This window comes from Myripristis murdjan, chromosome 14 (assembly GCF_902150065.1).
Source record: "Myripristis murdjan chromosome 14, fMyrMur1.1, whole genome shotgun sequence".
In the NCBI taxonomy this organism is placed as follows: domain Eukaryota; kingdom Metazoa; phylum Chordata; class Actinopteri; order Holocentriformes; family Holocentridae; genus Myripristis; species Myripristis murdjan.
This window is the reverse complement of record NC_043993.1, coordinates 19053311-19076005: the sequence shown is the minus strand read 5'-3', so window position 1 is coordinate 19076005 and position 22695 is coordinate 19053311. Positions and strand designations below refer to the sequence as shown.

The following is a 22695-nucleotide window of genomic DNA, read 5'->3' as shown; positions in this document are numbered from 1 at the left end:
ATGCACTGACATTTTATAATTAAGCACTTTGTTGTGTAAGTAGTGCGTCTATGTATATACTGTATGTAATATGCTATAAGCAGTGTTTTCTCATGCTTGAGTTGTTAATGTCAACTTAGTAAGCCTTGCATCACTGTGCTCGCCACACAAGAAATTAAGGCGGCTGATAAACTAGCGAGCCAGTGAAATGAAATTGCATTCAAAGAAACTGACAAATACGTTTCTTCATCGACACAGGTACACCCTGACTATACAGAATCTGTACTTGTTCTTTCTTTGATATCTATTGTTGATTTGTTGATGCCATGGTGTGTATTGTTTACATTGTGTACCCCAGGTGGTTACAGCACATGCGGTGAGGGTTGCAGTGACCAACAACCTGAGTGCCAACATCACAGGCTTCCTGCCCATTCACTGTATCTACCAGTTGCTACGTAGTCGAGCCTTCACCAAACACAAGGTCTCCATTAAGGTAGGAGAGCTGCACTGCATGGCTCATGACTGATTTATAACCATTACTTAGGCATGTTGTCTTTGTCTTTGTTTTTTTTTTTTTTTTTTGAATGACCCTAAACATAGCCACAGGACACATTACAGTACATTACCATAACCCAAGCTCCAGTTAGAGAACATCACCAATTTATTTCATGGAGCATGAAATAAAATACAGTTAATCTGTATTGCTTGATAATTACAGAACAAATCCAAGATTAGATGCTTTAAATGCACTGTGCTGAACTGAGCCGCAAGGAATGTTATGGTATGCTTTAGCCACCAGACAACACATTTATACTTAAAAGTGTAATCTGTAGATACAATACCACTTAATACAACATTGTCACCTTACTCCTGACTTTGTTTACAAAATTTGTTTCTCACAATTGACCATATGCAGCAGTCAAATACGGCACATGTCCTCTAAGGTTGGAAAAAGCTGGATTACATAATGCTTGTCAATAGTGGAGTATAATCATCCCATGAACACATTACAGCACATTAGTATAACCCAGGCTCTATTTAAAGTACGTCACCAATTTATTTTATGGTGCATGAAATAAAATACAGTTGATCTGTGTTGCTTGATTATTTTATACCAACTCATGAAGAATAAACAATGAAAATAAGTGGGGATATACGTCACTGCAAAATTTCAATGATGAAATATATTGTGCATCTTAAAAACAGATCTGAAGACCTGACAACATACTGAAATGTTAAATATGTTTTTTAATAACATTGCCCTCTGGTGCTGCTGTTGTGCCTATCTTCCAGGATTGGATCTACCGTCAGCTGTGTGAGACCACCACGCCCATCCACACCCAACTAATCCCCCTTATTGATGCGTACATCAATTCTATCCTCACCCCGGCTTCCAAGGCCAACCCTGAAGCCACCAACCAGCCAGTTACCGAGCAGGAGATCCTTAATGTCTTCCAGAGCTCCGCTGGGGTGAGTCGGCCCTAACACTTCTCACAGTAGAACGATAATCAAATCAAATCAAAATAATCAAAAACACTGTTAAAGAAGCAGCATTTAGTCTAGCATCTTGCATTTTTAGGTTCATTTTGTTGTTCAGTGGTGTAACATGCTAAATGGTATTTTTGAATTGTGACAACCACAAGTTGTTATTGAGGTTAATGTAGCACTCACTGGTTAGTCTGGTGATGCCAACCAATGATAGAATGATTAGACTAAAAGTGTCCTAGCTAGCATTCACCAAGGGAGTGTTTCTGTGATTCTTACTTTGAATTTGGGGAGGCGATCCACTTACTTTCTTTTTTTTTTTTTTTTTTTTTTTTCTTTTTTTTTGGCATTTCTGCTTTATTTGACAGTCATGGTTGATGGTAGTCATGGAGATACAGCAAATGGCCTGAGGTCAGATTCGAACCCAGGATGCTGCAATCAGGACTCAGCCTTAACATGTAGTGTGCTCTTATCCATTGAACCACCAGGGTGACTTGTCTGTTGGGTTTTAAAAATTAAATTATACATATACTAGCTCAAATTCCATTTTACTCTAAATCAACCAAAGACAAATTTAATTCACAGCAAGGACGCCTTAAAGACCATCTAACCACAATGACACAGCCCAGTTAGCATATGAAAATCATATCACAATATTGGTCTCTTTCTTTCCCATCTTATACCTGTCTTCCACATTGGTGCGCCCACTAACAATTACACATTGCACAAAGCATGCCACTATGGGTGAAATATTGATGCTTGATCCACCTGTTACGGGTAGATGCAGTTGTTGTTTGTTGCTGATACAGTGCAAACATTTGTTCTTGTTCCCGTGAATGATTGGCCAAACAGATAATAAGGTGTCATGTTGAGAATTTTACAGTACAAGTACATTGAACTCATACAGGGAGAAATCCATTGTGAAAGAAGCAGAGATACCAGTTTCTCCACTGTCAGTAGCCTCAATAGAGTAAATGCAATGCAACCAAAAGACATGAAGCAATTTTGAGCTACAGGTGGGACTCTTTTATCAACTGGAAACTCCCACTCATTCTAGGAAATTCAGTAAATCAAACTGAAGCAGAAGCACAAAAGGCAGGTTGAGAGAAAGTGAATACACCAAAAAAAGGAAAAGGCAACACTTCATCACAGAATAGCTCCCGGAGTGCATTGGGTATCATGAATTTGCTGATATCTGACAGTGTTACGGTGGTGAATTTTTCCTTTCAGTAACCATAAGTCATGCATCAGTCTGTTGTATTGAGGGTTTTGCAGTCATGGAAACCTGGAAAAGTCATGGAAATTTTTGACAGTGATAGTAATCATGACAAGTTGAGGTAGAATGTGACAAGGGAGAATAATGAAGATATTTTTATTTCCTCAAAATCAGCTTGTATCATTCTAGGAAACCAGCCAGTCAGAGTCAAGAGATGTGGTGGTTGCTATGAGACATATTTTATTTGCCTTGCGATACAATCATGGAAATTTGGTATGTGCTTATGGAAAAGTAATGGAAGTTTTGCCATTTAATTGACAAATATGTATAGAAACCTTGTGTATTGGTATTTCAGCAGCCAACAGTGAGACAATACTAAATACTAAATAATCTGCTGCAGCTAGATGTAAGATTTTGGCTGTTCGGCATTTATGAATTATCACAAAGTGTTCAGTCTTTCCGACAGAATATGTAGTAAAGTCCTCAAACCAAACACTGTATCAAAAAGGCAAAATAGGTATATAACTGATAAGCTGATCAGTTCAGTTCTTTGGGAAGTATCTGCGGTGCAAATCAAGATCAGGTGGGGTGGGACGGATAGTTATGAAAGGAGCTCCTATCAAGTCTGAGCCGTAATGCTCAATATTTTCCAAATTAAGGGTTCTCTCTCCCCCACTCTCTTTTTTCTTTAACTGTTTTGTACACACCACTCCCATTCTCACTCACACTTACACTCACTCACACTCTGTTCACTCTTTATTTTTCACTCCCTCTTTTTCATGATAATCAATATCCAACAATGGGTGGTCATTTTGTGAACTGCTCTGCCTTCCTGTACGATGCCACTGTTGGCATTCTTGTTAAAGAATTAGGCTGCAGCCGAATTCTTCCAAGTGTGTTTTGGGGGAAAACAGCATGCATGAGGAAAAAAGTAGTGCCGACGCGATTAAACAAATTTTTATGCATAGGATTAGAACCTGGGATCTCTGACAAACATATGTTGTACCAGTTGAACTAAACTCAATTGGCACAACAATTGGTTCTCAGTGGTAGGTGATGAGTGAAGAGGCAGCCAGGCTCAGTGTCTGTATTGTCATCCTGCAGTGATACAGGCAAGGCAAAGTTTTTGGAAATTTTGGCACCAACTGACCAACAGAGTGACTAACACTTAACTAGCTGCTGGTTGCAGCTAAAAATAATGACATGCCACTAGTCTGTGTCAGGGTCTAGGCCATCCTTTCTCTGTGTTGACTTTAATACCTTGTTTCGCTTGGCTTCTGTGCCACCCTTGACATATTTTATGTAATTATGATGTATCAGCAGCACTATATTGATGATCTGTCACATTGTTTTAGCTGCTTGTCATCAGGGGGTTTAGGAGTTCTGAATTTTAAGTGCAGTGATCAGATTACAAAAAATGGAAAACTTAAATGTCTGATAATGTCTGATACATATGGCAGTGAAATGATTCATTTGCTCTGTTAAAAGATCACATGTTAAAAGTCATCTCCAAGTGATGTGGAGTCCTGCACTGCTTGACTCTGACCTAAAGTGTCCCCCCCTCTCTTTTTTTCTGTTGGTGTGCAGGGGGAAGGCGGCCGAGGAGGACGTGCGCGCTACACCATCACCACGCAACTCCTCATCCTCTATTACATCTTGTCCTACGAGGAGAACCTCTTGGCCAGCACGAAGCAACTGGGTACGCACAAAACAATGACTTAAGTCCCGTACCACATGGCACCAAGCCTGGCCTCCCTCTACTGTTGACTGGTTTTCTTTTCCTTTCCTTTCCATTTCTTATTTTCTATTTTCATTTTCTCCCTCTCCGAGGTGCTTCCATTGTCTTCTCCTCTGAAGAATGTATGCTATGTTGCAGATGGAGAGACTTTGTCAGGGAGCCAGAGGAGGAAAGGCTACTTTTGTCCTCTGTTAAGCTGTAGGAAATGCACTCACTGTGGATGTGGAGTGATTCATCCTTTTCTCTCTCGGCACTGACTGTTGGCTCTTTGTCAGCCCTCCATTTATTCTCTATGGAGTGGCCAAGTACAATGGCTGCAGGAGCTAAGCTAACTAGGACAGCTGTAGGTTAGATTGAGCATTAGCAGTTAGCCTAGTCACTGTTTATTCTCTCCCATGATGAGCTCTCCTCTTGCCCTTCATTAGACCAGATTTATGTGAGTGTTTATGCCCATCTCTTTAATTGCTGTGTTTACCCAAGTGCTCCCGCAGCCTTCAAGGAAGGAGTAATGATGCCCATCAGCAGTGGTAATGAACCCACGTCAATGAAAAATCACCTCCGCTCCTCCATGCATTGGCACAGGGGTTTTAGCATCCTTCCACAGCCAAATAAAACATGCAGTGTCTTCTCCTCCTCTTGCTTTATGTTCTCACTTTTTTTGATTGGTCCTCTTTCATTTCCTATTCTCCTGTTTCTCCGCTTCTCTCACCTCCTTGTCCCCTCTCTCTCACCTTTTTTGTCTTAGCTCTGATGCAGAAGAAGCCAAAGTCCTACTCAGCAGCCCTGATGGACCAGATCCCCATTAAGTACCTGGTTACCCAAGCACTGGGACTACAGCAGGAGCTCGGGGGTGAGAAGCGGTGTTGACATACACTTCCATCTCTAGATACACTGTTCAGATTCAACAGTATATACAATATTAATTGTACTGGAGCTCTTCAGTAACATGACAAGATTAGAGCTATAGCCCAAACTTCATTTTGCTGCACTGAAAATATCTTTACTTTTCAGAAATGGGTTAGTTGGATGTGTTCACTGCTTTATATCAAGTGTTTTTCCATATTTCCCTTGGTTTTTTGCCTTCTTTTTCTCTCTTCTTTCTGTTTGCCCTCTCTCCCTTTACTATTTTCTTCCTCTGTCTCCTCCCCAGCCACATTTCCCCATTTCCTCAGCTTCGATCAGGAATCCAAATGAGCTGTCATTCCCCAGTGGAAATGAAATCTTATGTGTCCAAAAAAACAACTAAACCCTCCCTTTTTTCTTCCCTGGCCCCAGGTCTGCACTCAGCCCTGCTGAGGCTGTTGGCCACCAACTACCCCCACCTCTGCCTGGTGGAGGACTGGATGTGTGAGGAGGAGGTGACTGGCACTCTGCCTCTGCTGAGGAGGATGATGCTCACTAGCAACACCTGCAGATACACCCAGAGCCAGCTCCACCAAGGTGAGGAGGTCAGGAGGAAAAGAGCAGGGGTTCTGGAGAAATGGGTTTGGAGAATAGTTCCGAATTCCAGCTGCTGTGCCTCTCTTTGAAGAGTAAATGCTTTGCAGAAGTCTAAAACTATAATATGAGTTTACAATGTACTTAAGAGCTGTAATCTGTATGTGTAATGTAATCTGACTTTTCCAGTAATAAATTGTTATTTTATTCATCTGGTTACTTAAATTGGCAGTATTACGGCGGTAGGAGAGGGTTTCCTCCTCCCCAATTAGCTTAAATAGAAAATAATTAGAAAATAACTGACATGCTAGCTGAATGCAAGATTTTGCCTATTTTCAATACAGGGGTTAAACAGTCATTAAAATTTGCATGATGTAAAAATTATGTATATAACAATCTTCCCATCAGCTAACCCATCAGTCAGTAGTGTGGGTGATGTAGAGCAATTTATTAATTCATATTTAAGCGGTTAATAAAAAGAGGAATTAGGAATTGAAAATTAGAGTTGGGACTGATCCGATCCAATATTGGTATTGTGTGCTAATACGGATGTAATTCACTCATTGGATATTGGACTGATGTTACTCATCCACATACCAATCCAGGCAGAGTACAGGTTAATCCTTGGGGATACATGCTGTAATTGAGGTCTAAGTATTCGATAGAGATCCATGATAAAACGTGACAGTATAACAGTTGATCAGTTTCACACACTGCTTTGCATAGCCTGTGCATTATAGCCTATGCAACTAAAATATGTAAAATATTTTGTTTGTACCACTGTGCCTACACACACTTGTTGTTGTTGGCTTGCAGTGTTACCTTTCCGTCTTTGTGGTTGTTAGTTTTGTGACACTCCTTCTGTTTTGCAGTGGTGCATTTTAGAATAGTCATGGCAGTCATCAGTGCCTGCCAAAAACACTGAATGTAATTTTAGTTCAGGTATATGTTCTGTACATTGACAGTCTAAATCATGTGTTTCTGCTTAGTCTGGATATGCAGGGATGTGGTTCTATTCACTGAACCAAAACTCTTTATGAATGAAACCAACACAAGGCATAGTTCCAGCCTATTAAGACTTATTCAACTATTTATTCCCCCAGCCTTCCAGAAGTTGCCATCCAGCAGTCCCAGGCTAATGCGAATCCTTGAACACCTAACACTGCTGTCACCTGGAGACCTGATTCCGTACGCCGACGCCCTAACGGCCAGCATGGCTCTGCTGCTGGAGCCTGCCGTGCCTCGCCGCATACTCCAGACCCTCAACAAGCTTTGGATGGGCCTCAACACTGTAATGCCCCGCAGGTAGTGCCCTAGACAGGCAGAGATGTGGTTCAGGCCAGAGGCACGTGAGTCATACCTGCTGCTGTACTCTGTGGCTGCCTTAAATGGGAAAACCACTGAATGTCTTTATCAGGGTGTCTGCAGATCCTGGAAAATGTCTAAAAACATCTTAAATCATATTATCTAAACTCAAAGCCTTAAATGGTTGCAGCTAAATATAGCATTTTAAGTCTTAAATCCCGTTTTAGAAGTGATGCGCTGTTTTTCCGGTGAGAAATCAGCTCAGTCACACAGACCTATATTTTCAGTATCTCTGTAGTCTTAATTTTTTGTTTTAATTTCAGTTGTGACATTGGTCTTGCACTTCACTCTGACTAACACTGATTAGGTTTTAAGTTTTTTTTTTTTTTTTAATTAATGAATGAGACACTCTGTTATTAATTTATAGTCTTTTTTTAATCAACAACATTATTCCTGCCCATGCCCCGGACAATTCAACTTGTATTGCTGAACATTCACCCTTCACCCTTGGCCGAGAGTCTGTCCTATTTACTTATAGTTGATGTAATGCAGAGAGAGTGCACCGGTGAGAAAAGAGCACCTGAGCAGATGTCTTGTGTCTCCTACGTTTGAGCTTTAATAGTAATACCATAAATTAATGGCATAATATACACTGAATCCTCAAAACCAATTTAAACAGTACTTACACACTATCTTGACTTTACTTATTAGATGTTGGTTCTGTCTGTTTTTTTTGTTTGTTTTTTTTTTAAGCTTTGGGAAAGTGTTGTGCATCCTCACAAATATTGATTTAGGAGGCCTTAGCCTGAAGAAAAACATAAATATGAATTCATAAATTAAGTGATATTCCCCTGTTAAGTTGCTGGTAGTTTGATTACTGTATGTCTTCTCGTTGAAAGGTTAACAGTAGTACTTTACTTGATGTCGTCTCCCCTAAGGCTGTGTAAAGTTGCTGTGAGACTTGGTAAATGGATTAAAAGAAGACCTGTGGAGCACAATTGTTGCCCTTAACCCCAGGCTGCTTGCTCAATGATTATTGTGTGAATAGATCAGAGGTATTGAGCCAGGCAACTCCGTCAGCCGGCCTGAACTCTGTGGACACAAGAGGGTGACCCTTACTTTGCACCGAGGCCCACAGGAGCGCAGTTACCAAAGCACAGAGCAGACATTTTATCGATTCAGAAAAGGGGAAAGAGAAAGGGATCTGAAACAACAGCTCAGGGCAGGAAAATCGAGGGAGACTCACCATGGGGGAGATGTAAGCCCCCCTCCCCTCCTTTCCCTCTCCCGGTATTGAATGTTGTGCAGGGGCCAGAGGGGATGCTCTGGTGAATCTGGGAGCAGGGCAGCAGCGTCAAATCTCACACAGATCTACTGATTCATGTCAGTGTGCAGGCTGCAGGAGGGCGAGCAGCTCCAACTGTATCCTGCTGCTTATAATTTAGCACTGGTCTGATAAGAGAGATTGAGGGTGAAATGCCACCACAGGAGTTTTCTGTGGGTAACTGAATTATTGAAGTAATTAAACCACTCCTGCAGTGTGTTGTATAACATTATATTAGTTTTTATTAGCAGCTGAATAATCAGATTCCAAAAAAAGTAGAAATGTGTTTGTGAAATTAATGCCTGAACTTTGTGTCAAAATAGAGATTTTGAATCATAAAGATAAAGCAAGGATGTCATTATAGGCTCTATTATGCTTTTAAAAAAAAAAAAAAAAAAAGCTATTTCGTGACAACATCTTTTTTTCTCAAATGGTAGGCATTTAATTTTGAAATGGAAGTCTTGAATGATGAAGCTTCTGAAAGCCAAGGATAGAAAATTGAAATCCAAATCGGATATTATCTCCACTTATTAATTCTCAGTGTGATGTGTGTGGAGGCTTCAAGTTGTGTCTGTGTTGCAGGTTGTGGGTGATGACAGTAAATGCCCTCCAGCCTTCAGCTAAGCTCCTCAGGCAGCAGAGATACAGTCAGAACGACCTGATGGTGGATCCTCTCATTGTGCTGCGCTGTGACAAGAGGGTATACAGGTAACTAATGGGGGATCTCATAGACTAAGACGGTTTGACAGAAAAGTCGGGATTGCTCTGTTTTATTTTTTTACTCAATAATATTTGAAATATATGTGAATGTATAAGTTGCCTCAAATTATTGCCATCCTATATATTTCACTCAAATAATAACACGTGTTGCACAGTGTGAACTGGACAGGTCTTTTAACAATTAATACCAGTTATTGGCAAAATTATTATCATGTTGTCTGTGTTATTGTCGCTACTGCAAGTTCTTTAATTTTGAGTTTAAATTAGTTTTATCTTCCATTTGTTGGGGACAAATTGTTGTTCTGAGTGATGAAAAACTATCCCAGCACCAAATTGGTGTTAAAGTTGAAAATTTTAACGGAACAGTACAGCACACACTGGAGAGATCAGTCATTTTCATCCAAAGTAAGACCAGGCAGACCCGGTATGGCCATCCTATCTGAAGGCCAGCATATCAAGCTGGTCTTCAGATGGGATGGCCATTATTAGATTGAACAGTATATGTATCCAAGATACAAAGCCAACAAGTAATAACCTACTACAGTTAGTAGTAGTACTGTCAAAAGACAACTATCAAACTGCTGCCATTGGGAGAGCAGTTTAGCAGTTTTCAAACATCTTACTCAGTGACAAAACAAGTCTAAACATTTAGCACTGGCTAAACAGTACCAAAATTCTTTTCCCTCTCTCTCTGTCTTTTCCTTAGTGTAGGTTTGTAAACTAAACTGTAACTGTGTCTGCATCCTAACATACAACTTGTTTTTCTCCCCAGGTGCCCTCCTTTGATGGACATTGTCCTTCACATGTTGAATGGATACCTTTTGGCCTCCAAAGCCTACTTGCATTGCCATCTGAAGGAAACAGCAGACTTTGACCGGCAGAGCCAGACAGTCTCCAACTTGGGTCTGCCTGGACAGCCAGACACACCTGAGGTCACCAGGGAGGAGCTGAAGAACGCTCTGTTGGCCGCACAGGTAAATAAGCTAAAGGAAAATTTCACCCTAAAACACCATTTAATACCTTGGATTGGCAATTTGCATTGCATCTCTGATGCCCTTTTGTTATTTTAGCATTTTTACTGTATTTTACAATGAAAGGGATTCTCACCACAACCACCATGGAATGTAATAGGAAAAAGATATTCACCAATCTGAGACAGAAATGTGAGCTCTCAGGTTTCGTTGTCAACCCCTAAAAATAAATCAGCAAGGTCCTCTTCATAGGCCCACCAATTCGCAGCTATGTTAAACAAACACACAGAGATATAGAGGAGGGAGTGCTTCACTTCATTAATCCATAAAGCGCTATTGTAGCTGTGCTGTTGAGAGCTGCAGCTGTTGGTGTATGGCAAGTTTACCAATGAAACTAGAAGAGTGCACTCAGGAGAGCGCAGATCTCCACCTGGTGTATCACCCCTTGTCTGGACTATAGGCTGCCCTATGTGATGAGTGCAGCTTGGGATAGACTCAGCAGCCAGTTGTATCATCGAAAACTTTTCAGCTTACAAATTAATTTGTAAAATATTACTTATACAGTAAAAATTACTGTATAATTCAAATGAAGTACAGTATAGTAACATATACTGTAAAACTCCCAAAGCCTCTTGAGTTTTGCTGTTCCTTGTCTGAGCTGTTGATCTCTCTCTAAGCTGCTTTCTGGCGGAGATGTTGTCACCTTATGTATTTCACTGAAAGGGACAATGAATTCAGGGTAATCAAAGCAGTTGTAAACAATCATAATCCAATGAAACAGAGCCATGTGGACATAGTTTTGAGCACTCAAGATCTATAAAATTCATCAAAGCAGCTGCATTAATATTTTTAATTAAAGGGAGATACACCTGACGGAGAAGGGCACTGTTCTGGTTGAGTACTGGAATATAGTCAAGCTCAAATACAGACATAAGCTGAATATGAGCTGGGTCTGCTATGTGCTGTACGTTTTTTGCATGAGAGAACTGTAGTGTGTTTCACGGGCCATGTTATTAGTACTAAATATTGCATCACTTGCAAATCTAAAAATGTCTTTAATTTAAGCTGGCACCAGCTTCCCAGAAAGCATCACATGGGGTGTTGTAGGGGCCACGTTCACTGGCGTCTCTGCGTGTCACAGTGGTGACTTTGAAATGGCTATACAGCCAGCTGTAAACAACAAATGGGCACCAGAAATGCAATGAAAGTAGCCTGTCCCTGATAATGTGTTTTAGGGTGTAGCTTTAACCACTTTATACACACCACTCACATTCTCACTTTTTACTCTCTCTCTCTCTCTCTCTCTCTCTCTCTCTCTTTCTCTCTCTCTCTCTCTCTCTCTCTCTCACTCTCTCTCACTCATTCACACACACACACACACACACACATTTGCATACTCTCATCTCATTCTCTTAAGAACAACTCTTATTTGAATATTTATATCATGGTATGGGGTGGGGGAACACAGTTTAGCTAAATGAATGTAAAGGAGAAATTTTAATGATCCCTGTAGGGAAATCGGGTCTTTGTAACACCAAATAGTGAGAAAAGGATACAGCAAAGAAAAGCAGAACATAAATAGAGGGTGAGGAATACGGAGTATATACAAGTTCATTGCAAGTGGGGGTTTTATATGTAACAATTTCAGCACTAGAATGTGTTAAGGAGAATATATGAATGAATGTATGGTGGAAAATATGGATTTCAATATTATTACAGTATGAGATCTAGCAGCAGTAGAACTTCCTAAAATATGCAGTGTTTCCCTTCCATATCTAGCCATTATAACCCTCTGTACCCCTCTGTGTGACCTCAGGATAGTGCAGCTGTCCAGATCCTCCTCGAGGTTTGTCTGCCCACCTGTGAAGAGCAGCAGCTGGGGGCCAACACCGAGAGCTTGTTGAGGAGCATGAGGAGCACCACGCCTGGGAAAGTGAAGCCAGGCTGTCTAGGGCCGGTGACTAGGATGGGCGGGGATGAGGCTGAGCCAGAGGGAGGCCTGCTCAGCGACCTCAGGGAAGTCCAGTGCCTCATCTGCTGTATGCTGCATCAGATGTTCATCGCTGACCCCAACATTGCCAAGCTCGTCCACTTTCAGGTGATTACTGGGAAAGAAACCTTCTTTTGGAGTGGTGGAACTGCTGGGAGGGGTCTAGCAGAAAGAAGACTCAGACCAGCAGTGCTATATACACTGTACAGTACGCCTCTGTACAGTACACTGTACTGTACAGAGGCAAAGTACTAACCACTTGTAATATAAGGCAAAGTAGTAACCACATGCAATGTGGTGATTTGAGTTTTACCTGAATTAATTAACCCTCCTGTTATGTTCAAATTTACAAACATCTTTTATGTTTGGGCTCAATTTGACCCCAGCAGTTTAAACCTCCACAAAATTATTATAATTAAAATAGTTACCAAAGTTTATGTCAGGTACTTTATGTTTCTTTGTTGACGACCTAAACAGCCCTTTAAATAAAACATAACCCCACCCCCACTTATACATCCAGTATTCCTATTATGTGACTATGGAAAAATATGTCACCATAAAATCTCACTGATTGACCTAAAATTGGAAAGAAATATTATTTTTTGGTGTTTTAATGGCTTTATATTATTTCTAAGTACAGATTTTTGTTATTTATAACCGATGCGTTACAAAGTGTGTACAGGACATTGAAAACGTATCATGTGAATTTCATGTTTACCCGGTAGTACCCATTACATTAGGAAAAGTCATTAAATATGAAGCAAAAAAAAAAAAAATGATATTAATCATTTATTTAGAGACGTTAAACATTAGCTGGGGTCAAATTGACCCCAAACATAACAGGAGGGTTAATTTATTTTTTCATAGGCTTTCATAAAACGCATTAAGTTGCAGTTCTGATAAATAACAGCAGTACTAATCAAAGCAGTCATAAACAATCATAATCAAATGCAACAGAGCCATGTGAACATATTTTTGAGCACTTAAAATTCATTAAGGCAGCTGCATGAAGATTTTTAATTACCAGCCAATTTGAAATGCCAACACAGAATGCATTGCTACCATGCGGGTTTGTTAGAATGATGAAACAACCTACTGTTGTTTCTTGTTAAATAAGCTCATATAACTTTTTTATGTTAAACACATTAAAGGTGAATGATAAAAGTATAAAAAAAATTAACCAATAAGGCCTAAATGGGCCTAATTCCACTGTCCCTTTCAGTGTTTCCCCTAGATATGTATGTTGGTTTGTTTTGTAGAAGAGCAGCACGGTCTGGGCCACCTTCTTTTTCCCCAGCTGCAGCAAGGCTACTAAATGACTATTGATACATGATGGGAACATTACAGGTGGCAGTGCGTCTGTGTCCCCCTCTCTTTCTGTCTGTGACCACTAGGGGTGTAACAACTTTGATTAGGTTATCTTCATCCCTGTTCTTTCCTGACTCGGGGCTTGTAGGCTGACTTGGGTAAAATGCAGTGTTCTTGGGTTGGTAGGCGGTTCGTGTGTCATCGCAACTTGTTTTCCTCGCCTGACTGGGTAAACAGTCTGTACTGTGGGAATATTTCAAAATCATTATATTTCTCATGGGTCTCACTCCTCAGTCAACTAAGGGGACAGCCAGTGATTACTAACAGTAATGGCAAGAGAAGAGACGCCCAGTTGTAGTCAGCCTCTCTTGACACTGGTTGGAGTCGCTGCAGGTCCCAAAGTTTACACACTTTCTGCAGTGTTTTAGACAAGCCAGCCACTTCTCGTTCTTCTCGTGTTTTCTCTTCCTTCCTTCATCTTGCTACCATAGTTTACTACTTGTGTGGTCAAATGATGTGTTTGTATCACACTCATTATTGTGCATGTGTTCCACAGTCCATTGTAAAAACTGCTTTTCAAATCAGAAAATCTCAGTTGACTGAAGTGTCTTTAAGACGGATGATGTGATGCATCGACTCAGGAGACAGCCTTAATTATGTTGATTATAAATGACTGTACAGTTTCTTTCTTCCTGTTAAATTAAAAAAGCACTACTCCATTCAGAAAGTAATGTTTTCATGAGTGTACCATTTTTTTGTGTGAATAGTTCAGTGGATCGTGCCAAATTGCAGTCACTTGGTCTTTAAGAGCCAAGTTGACCTCATTAGTCATCAGATTTTGTTAGAGTGTTAGTCGTAAGTGACTACAGCATTCCCAGAAGAAGCAGATGGCCATATGGTGGACTTCATCAAACCAATCCTTCCTCTCTGTCACACTAATCCACCCTTGTCCACACTGCCAAGCAATAACTGCCTGTGTGTGTGTGTGTGTGTGTGTGTGTGTGTGTGTGTGTGTGTGTGTGTGTGTGTGTGTGTGTGTGTGTGTGTGTGTGTGTGTGTGTGTGTGTGTGTGTGCGCGCGCGCGCATGCCTGTTTAAAATAAGAGTTTTGGTATATATGTAAACAACAGCTCTGTCAAATCTTATCCCAAACTTGTCATTCCACTCTTTTATTCTAATTTTATTTCCTTTTCTTTTTCTTTGTGTGTCTCTCCCACTGTCAGGGTTACCCTCAAGCTCTGCTGCCTCTCACTGTGGCAGGCATCCCCTCCATCCATATCTGTCTGGACTTCATCCCAGAGCTGCTGGCCCAGCCCCAGCTGGAGAAGCAGGTGAGCCCCCCCGAACCCACACACACATACACACACATACACACACACCAGTCCTCTCCTCTGCTGGCTTGGAGTCCTCGAGCTGCCCTGGGCTTGTGCCAGCACCGTTCATATTGTCATTTTCTTAAAGCAGCTTTACCAGATGCACTCTACTCTTTCGAGTATTTGCGTATCTGCTGAAAATCAAGTTTTAAAAGATTATCTCCAACTGTTTTGGATTTGTGTGTCTCCACAGATCTTTGCAATCCAGTTGCTCTCATACCTGTGCACCCAGTACGCCCTGCCCAAGTCCCTCAGTGTGGCGCGGCTGGCCATCAGTGTCATGGGCACCCTGCTTACAGGTCAGCCAGCAGCTCCTCACATTTACACGTTTGTGTTTTCTGCTCTATTCTTTGGTTTGTTCCTGCATCGAGCAGCAATAGACCCAAGCAGATTCACTACTCATCCTTATCCTGTGTGAAACATACTGTTATCAGCTGTCTTAACATTTTCCCTCTCCTTTTATATCAGGCTGCCACCTTCTGGTTGCTGTGTGTTAGTGCAGTATTTTTTTTCTGTATTACACAAGAGTACAGCTTGTACCAGCCTCCCTACTGCTATATTTAGTGTTTTACACAGTTCTCATGTGTATGTGTTTCCCTGTCCTTGTTTTAGTGCTGACCCACGCCAAGCGCTTCTCCTTCTTCATGCCCACCCTGCCGTGCCTGGTGGCCTTCTGCCAGGCCTTTCCTCCACTTTACGATGATGTGGCAGCCCTACTGGTGCAAGTGGGGCAGGTCTGTGCCTCTGATGTGGCCACCAAGGCCAGGGACATTGACCCTCTCATTGCCCGTAAGTACACTTAGCCCCATTATTATTATAGTTAGGGTTAGGGTTATAGTTATAAAGTTAAACAAGTTTTCTTGTATTTACTGCAAGTCAAATTTCTCAATATGTCAGTATATCCACCTTTGTCTTAGTCACAGCTTGTACTCTCCAAGTGTTTGCAGAAATTGAAAATCCACCTCTTATGCAGCCGTCTCCTCACAAAAGGTCTGAAATTTTAATGTTTTTATTCATTTATTGGATCCCCATTAGCTGCTTCCATGGGAAGTTAGCTGTACTTCCTCAGGTCATACATATACATTACAATACAGATGAGATTAAAAACCGTTCACTCTGTGCTGTTTCAGAGCACCACAAAGAGTCTTGTCATGTTACAGTGAAAGTCAGCACTCCTTGCGCTTCCTTGGACTTCAAATTGACTTGGCATAGTTTTAATGCATGTTTAGTGTCGTTAGCTGCGTTTCCATAAAATATTTTCAAGTGACTTTACCACACAAAAAACAAGCAAATTTAGATGCATTTCACTAACATGTGAATAAAATGTAGGCATGGGCATTTGTTTGCTGGTTTTTCAAAAATGGACAGAATCTTGTCTCTGGTCTAAAACCTGTCCACCTGTACCTGTTGACAAGTCAGATGTCAAAGAGCAACAGATTTTGTGATTAAATCATGTCCTCTTTTATTTATCAAATGTGCTACCATTACAAATTAACATTGAGGGTTTTTTATTATTATTATTATTATTATTATTATTATTATTTTTAGAAAGTTGTAGTCGTGTTTCCATGAAGCGTTTTTACTTAGTTATTCATTGTTTGGCCTGTGGTAAATGTTTACACTTGTTTTGAATAAGTAGTTTGTAAATTGCACTTGGCAAACTGCTTTCCCACAAAGGTTTGCCAATTGTCTTTTGACTGTACTACTAACTGGAGTAGGTTGTTCTTTGTTGGTTTTGTTTTTGGATGCAGGTGCTTTTCTCTCTTGAGATGTTAGCTTAATAACACTGGTCCTGAGATAGACTGACCTCCTCAGGTTTGCCTGTTGTTGCTTTGGCTGAAAGTAATTTGGTCTGAAAATCTCTCCACTGTTTGTTGTACTATCGTGTTTACTTGCAATTTTGTGCAAATAGAAATAGTTTTTTCAATACTCAGCAGAACAATTTAGCCACAATTTGCCCCAACTCTCCTGAAACTGATATTTTTACTTTATTTTGTCAGCAGTGACATTAACACAGTTTAGTCAGGGTGCCGTAGTAGTTGTTAAAACACCTGTGCAATTCACCATATGTATTATGAGCATAAATATGAAAAACTTGCCAAATGTTGTATATGTAATATTACTTTATAACATTATCTTGAAAAGAAGTATCACCTGAGTGTAAAAAAGTTTCAGTTTTTGATACAGAAAAATGTTCTTGGCAGTTGTTCTTGACTTTTGGAATGACACTTTCTCTAACTATACAATGTTTCTGTATGTACAGAAACTGTGTAGGTGGTTTCTACAGAATAGGTTGTACTATATATAACTTCACCTTATGGAATATAGATAACAATGTAGATAATATGTACAGAATGTGCAGATTCAGAAGTGTGTTACTAGCTGTCAGCTTTATAAAACATGTACGATGGAAGTACCATACTGAAGAAATGACAATGTGCATTGTTGTCTGCTCTCATCTCACGGTCATGATCAGACAATATTTATGTATTGAGGGAGCATATGTTTGAGATACGACTCCCATACAGAGGATGCATAAAAATATGGACACACCAGAAGCTGTGCAAGCAAACATCGTATCAGTCCAGCATGCAGGAATGTAAAACAACACAAACATGCAAAAACTCCATATGAAACATCAGTTAGAAGTATGCAGGGCCATGCAAATGCATGAGCGGTTTATCTGTGGTGATATCAGCCTCTCACCCTCGGCCCTGTCCTCCCGTGTACACAGGTCTACAGTATCTGAAGGAGAAGCCACAGGAGGTGCTGTCTCCAGGCGGAGGCTCCTCCAAGCTCAGTTTACCCCAGAGGACGGCGGAGGAGCTGGTAGGAGCCGACCCCGACGTCCAGCTCTGCTACCGTGTAGAGGCCACTTTCATGGACATCATCAGCTCCAGCCTCCACGGACTATAGAACAAACACACACCCAGGGGAGGGAGAGGAGGGACTGGTCTCAAACCGACAACTAAAAGCACTGCCTGTGAAACACATTCACACTCCCGGAAGGTCTACTGTCAACACAGATCCATTCGTCTCACAAATGGATGGAGTAAGACTTGTCGTCACCTTTGTCAAGGGCTTTGAGATGATGTCAAGCCAGGAGTGTATGCTCATGATATTTCATGTCTGCGATGTTGCATGTCCACTCTAGCCTGTTTAGTCTGGACAGAAGCGAGCAGCAAAAGCCACTCTACTCCATCAGCCTTGTAATTAGATGATGATGAGCAAGGTATTTAGGAAATGTATGTTCTTTGTACTCATTGTCACAATTTGTAGAGATTGAATAATTTTAAATGGGTCTGTTTTCTTGACCTGTACATACATATTTTTGTAAGTTTATAGTGTTACCTTTTTGTCAGCTGTTTAAAAAAAAGGCTAAGCTGTTCTTCAGATATGTAGAGCTTTTGTACTGTTTTTGTTTGTAATAAAACAAAGAAAATGTTTGGATGAAGAGGTGTACATTATGCAGTAGGATAGATTTGTAGTGGATCTCCAGCAGATTTTGCTCCGCTAGACTCAGTTTTAGTCCTCATTTGATGAGTTGTGTGAAGGGTGTGTATTCCACTGCATAGAGGTCTGGTGACAGACACCCACTGGTTTGGCTCCACATCACATTTCAGATTATTTGTGCTCTGCTGTACTCATTATGAAGCCCACAGCAAACATGGAGTTACTGTAAGTCTTAAAAAACAACTTATTGCACATATCTGTCTCTGTTCCAATTACCAGGAGGAGGAGTGTTTGTTTTGGCACACTAAACATTTACCTTGCATGTAACTGATAGTTACACCTGCCTGACAAATAATACGGCTTCATCAGACTGTGTGTGTGTGTGTGTGTGTGTGTGTGTGTGTATATATGTGTGTGTGTATATATATATATATATATATGTGTGTGTGTGTATATATATGTATATATATGTATGTATATGTATGTATATATATTGAGATCCAGCGAAATTGCTTTAACAAGAAAAGTTTTGTTTGTTTTTTTTCCCCCAGATTTTGTTTTTTAGATGATATAAACCTTGTGGGGGTGAGAGCTTAGCCTTCCCTGTAATTGTGCCATCCACTGCAGACCAATTATTTCTATCTTTGGGGAACAAATGGTCAGGCTTGGAACTTCATTGCCCAGCAAGAGTGAAGGCACAGAGCGTTTGCCTGCTGTGGAAAGTAGCTACTGTCTCACAGGCAGTGGGGGCACCTCATTAGCTATACACACTGTTGTCCAATCAGAGCACTAATTTTCTTTCTAAATCGGTTGAGTGTTTGTCACATTCCCACAATGCTGACAGTTACAATGCCTTTATTCTGACAGGTCCTCCACTAAATTCTGCCATGAAATCGAGAAATGGAGTTGTCATTGGACCTGGACCTTGAAATACTCTGTTGGTGTGTATTCTTGGTGCAAACCAACTAAGTTATTATCTGGAGAGCTCTTTCCTGAAAACATTTGACAACATGCTTCATTAATTAGAAGTTTCTTAATAAGCTGTATTTAATTGACAGTTCATTTACAGTTCATGATTACTTTGATGAATAAATGTATAAATATTGATGACTAAATCAAGAACTGCCAGCTATAAACACAAGGTCCTGACTGATGTATCAGCCAATAACATGTAACCCTCTGATGCTTTTAAAATGAATGAAAGGGGAATTAGCAGGTTAACTAACTTGCAACCATTTAGTTACAAGGAAATTACACTATAATGTTAGTATGAACACATCTCTTCCCAAAGGTGGAAATGTAATAGCGAACAACATCCTAATGCTGTTAAGACACTAATACTGATTTCATCGCAGTACCAGCATTTTATGCTGCTTCAAATATTAACATTACGGTCACAAAGGGGAAAAGAGGTAAAATCTCAAAACAAATTCTTTTTCATCCCATCACTTTCTCTCCATTTACAAGCTCAAACTTGTCCGAAGCACTTTACTCGTCGTGAATGTTAGTGCTACCGACAGATCTCACCCCTCTACAGCTTTTCCAAACATTTAGATGGAGACTGAGTTGGAGGCCAGCTTGGCTTGTATGCAGCAGGGTGACGCTGGCCCAAGGCTGTGGAGAGCCAGGTTGTTAATGGTGCCTCCTGTAGCCCTTTGAAGACATGCTGTGCCCAAAGCGAAGTGCTGCTCAAAGCAAGAACAAACCAAAGGTCACTCCCAGTGGTTCAGACCTAAATGGACACACAGGAAAACAAACTGGAGCACAAACAACACTAATGTGGGGGAAATGCCGAGGCCATGGCCAAGAAGCCTCAGTCAGCTTCAATCCACTCAACTGGCCAAGATGATGGAAATATCCACCACCATCCCTTTAAGGATTACATGTAGAGTTTTTAAGTGAGGTCTAAATGTCCATGACAAAAAACTGAATTTCACAGCACATAAAGAAAAACACTCTTCTATGGTATACTTCTACAGTACAAAAATGTTCAAGCTAATCACTCGAGTGAACCACTGTAATTTCAAGCATTTAATAATCACTATCACTTACTGACTTCACTATTGGAATCCCATAATCACAGGGAGTGTTGTACCTGAAACCAGAATTTATTATCATTTCAATGGCTCTGCAATAAGTCACAACTAATCTTCACAAGGCCTTTTAAAAACCATTAATGCAGATTTAATTTGTTAAAGCTTGCTATATTCCCATGGAGATGTTCAGTGTAGGAATTCCTCTCACTGTCACAGAGTAATATAAAAATAATAATCCTTCGCCTAAAAATTCAGGCCTAATTAAAATATATATTTACAGACTTGAATGTTGTTTGCTTATTTACATAGCCATGAATCCATCTTATTGTAGCTTTAGAGACAGATGCACCCCCATCCAAGTGGAATTATACTTTATCATTCAGCAGAGGGCAGTCTTGCCACACCGAACACCTCAGTCTGACAGTTCATCTTGTCAGATTAAACTTGTGCTCAGTGAGAACCTTCAAAAGTCAGACTGGAAGAGCCTGACAAGGACTAGTTAGCAGTCCAGGGTGCAAACAGGTGTTGTCAAGGCCTGTCTATATTCAGATTTCAATCTCAATGCTTAAATAATGGTTTAATAATGATTTCTGGAAAAAAAAAAAAATATTGTGTAAATTTGAATTGTTGATATTGACTTTTCCTGTAAACACTGACAGATGGAAGAGATGATTAAACAAAAGGCCTTTCCGCCCCAGCTGCCACCCCAGTTTTGGGCAATCAAAAAAATTTCTTTCATATGAGCTTTTGTGTATCTTCTTAACCACCGTCTTGGCCAGTTTTAGCCAAGGCCCAAATTAAAGACTTCATTGCACTGCCAGACGAAGAAAAGAGAACAGTTGTTTTGTGAAAGGACAGCCGCACCTTTGACACTGCTGTAAACTTAATATATCAGTGTCACAAAGGTTATTGTAGAACGTGATGTTAAGAAGATGCAGCTTTGCAGTGCACATCGTGGGCATTACAGGTTTAGATTATTGTGTCATATGTAACATAATGCAAATTATATGAGTTAGCAGCAGTGTTTAGGAAACCTGTTATATTTGAATTTGAATTTTAGTAGTTGAATTTACAGCATTTCACAAGTAACATATCCCAAAAAAGGGTTAATAATGTAAAAAAAAAAAAATAAATAAAATGAAAATAGCAAAAAAAAAAAAAAAAAAAACAACATCATAAGGGTTGGACCTGGCTGCTGGTCTGTTACTGATTCTATTATTAATTGTGAGTGGTACAGCTCTTGGTGCTAGTTTGGACTCTCTCTTTCTCTTTTTGGACTCTGTCTCTTTCATTGACAGGATTTCTTCATATTTCTTGTTATATGTTATGTTATTATAAGTGCACCTCCAATCCAAGTAAATTAAACTAATGCACATTAAGGTTGCCTGATACATATTCAGCATTTACATTTTAGGGCTTTTGCTTATATATGTCCATTCAAAATGAGTGCAACAGAATAAGGATCATGTACATAAGAAGATACGTACAGGGACAAGAGAGAGACCACATTGCACAGATAATTATAAGAAAGTCGTATTTTCATAGATATATTGATAGATTACATACGTCCAATATATTTTGTTAGAAGACAACGCGCTCTGGGACCAGGTGGCTTGGCTCCAGAGAGCCGAGCGCCTCGCTGTATTGAAGCACTCTGCAGCAGTTTATTGTGCTGCTGCAGTTTCCTGACACTGTGAGAGACGCCTGAAGCAAGTGGGGGTGAAATCACAGAGCTGTTTTGTTTTCACTGGCGTCGCCGCTGTGTTTCTAACACCTAGCACACAAATTACACCCCTCCCCCCCCCCCCACCACCAACCTCCTCTTCCCCTCTCAGCAAACTGCAGCAAAATGAGACAGAGAAGGAGACAGAGGGACGGGGTCTACTCATTTCAAGATGATGCTCTCTATTAAAACAAACAAGTATGGGTCTGTTTTGCTGCGAAACGGGGGAATTTCTGAGTGGTTGGGTAGGGTGTCTCCAATTAAATGCATGTCAGTGAAGCGTGTTGACCTTTAAGGAGTGTGTGACCGCTGCTGCAATCATTTGCTACCCGGGAAAGCCCTGATGATGACATGTTTTGTAATGAGACTCAACGCTGCCACGCCTATTTGATGATATTTCAATATGTCAAAGTGAGCTGCGAAGGTGCACAGAGAGGAGCAGATCTGTGCGTAGATGATATTTCAGGTCAATCAGTTTAGGCCTGTTGAGGGGATTCCTGCACATGAACTCAACTCAGACACATTACAAGGCTACTGATCAAGAAATAGCTGAGCTGATATTGACAGAACGGCTCTTGAATTTTTTTCCTCTTTCAACAAGCTGGATAAGAGGATCGCAGCTTGAGAGCCATGCTTTA

At 40.5% G+C, this 22695-nt stretch overlaps 1 protein-coding gene across 1 annotated transcript in view; it reads left to right on the top strand.

The window, feature by feature from the left end:
- Positions 1-18295, top strand: part of ints2 (integrator complex subunit 2) — a 30854-nt gene extending 12559 nt beyond the window's left edge. The window contains exons 13-25 of the mRNA XM_030068878.1: positions 338-472; positions 1273-1449; positions 4268-4379; positions 5164-5268; positions 5694-5858; positions 6959-7160; positions 9067-9192; positions 9977-10178; positions 11992-12273; positions 14696-14803; positions 15039-15144; positions 15458-15634; positions 17580-18295. Coding sequence (XP_029924738.1) covers positions 338-472; positions 1273-1449; positions 4268-4379; positions 5164-5268; positions 5694-5858; positions 6959-7160; positions 9067-9192; positions 9977-10178; positions 11992-12273; positions 14696-14803; positions 15039-15144; positions 15458-15634; positions 17580-17761 — 2079 coding nt within the window. The 3' untranslated portion in view covers positions 17762-18295. The remainder of the gene's footprint in view (positions 1-337; positions 473-1272; positions 1450-4267; positions 4380-5163; positions 5269-5693; positions 5859-6958; positions 7161-9066; positions 9193-9976; positions 10179-11991; positions 12274-14695; positions 14804-15038; positions 15145-15457; positions 15635-17579) is intronic.
- The last annotated feature ends 4400 nt before the right edge of the window (positions 18296-22695 follow it).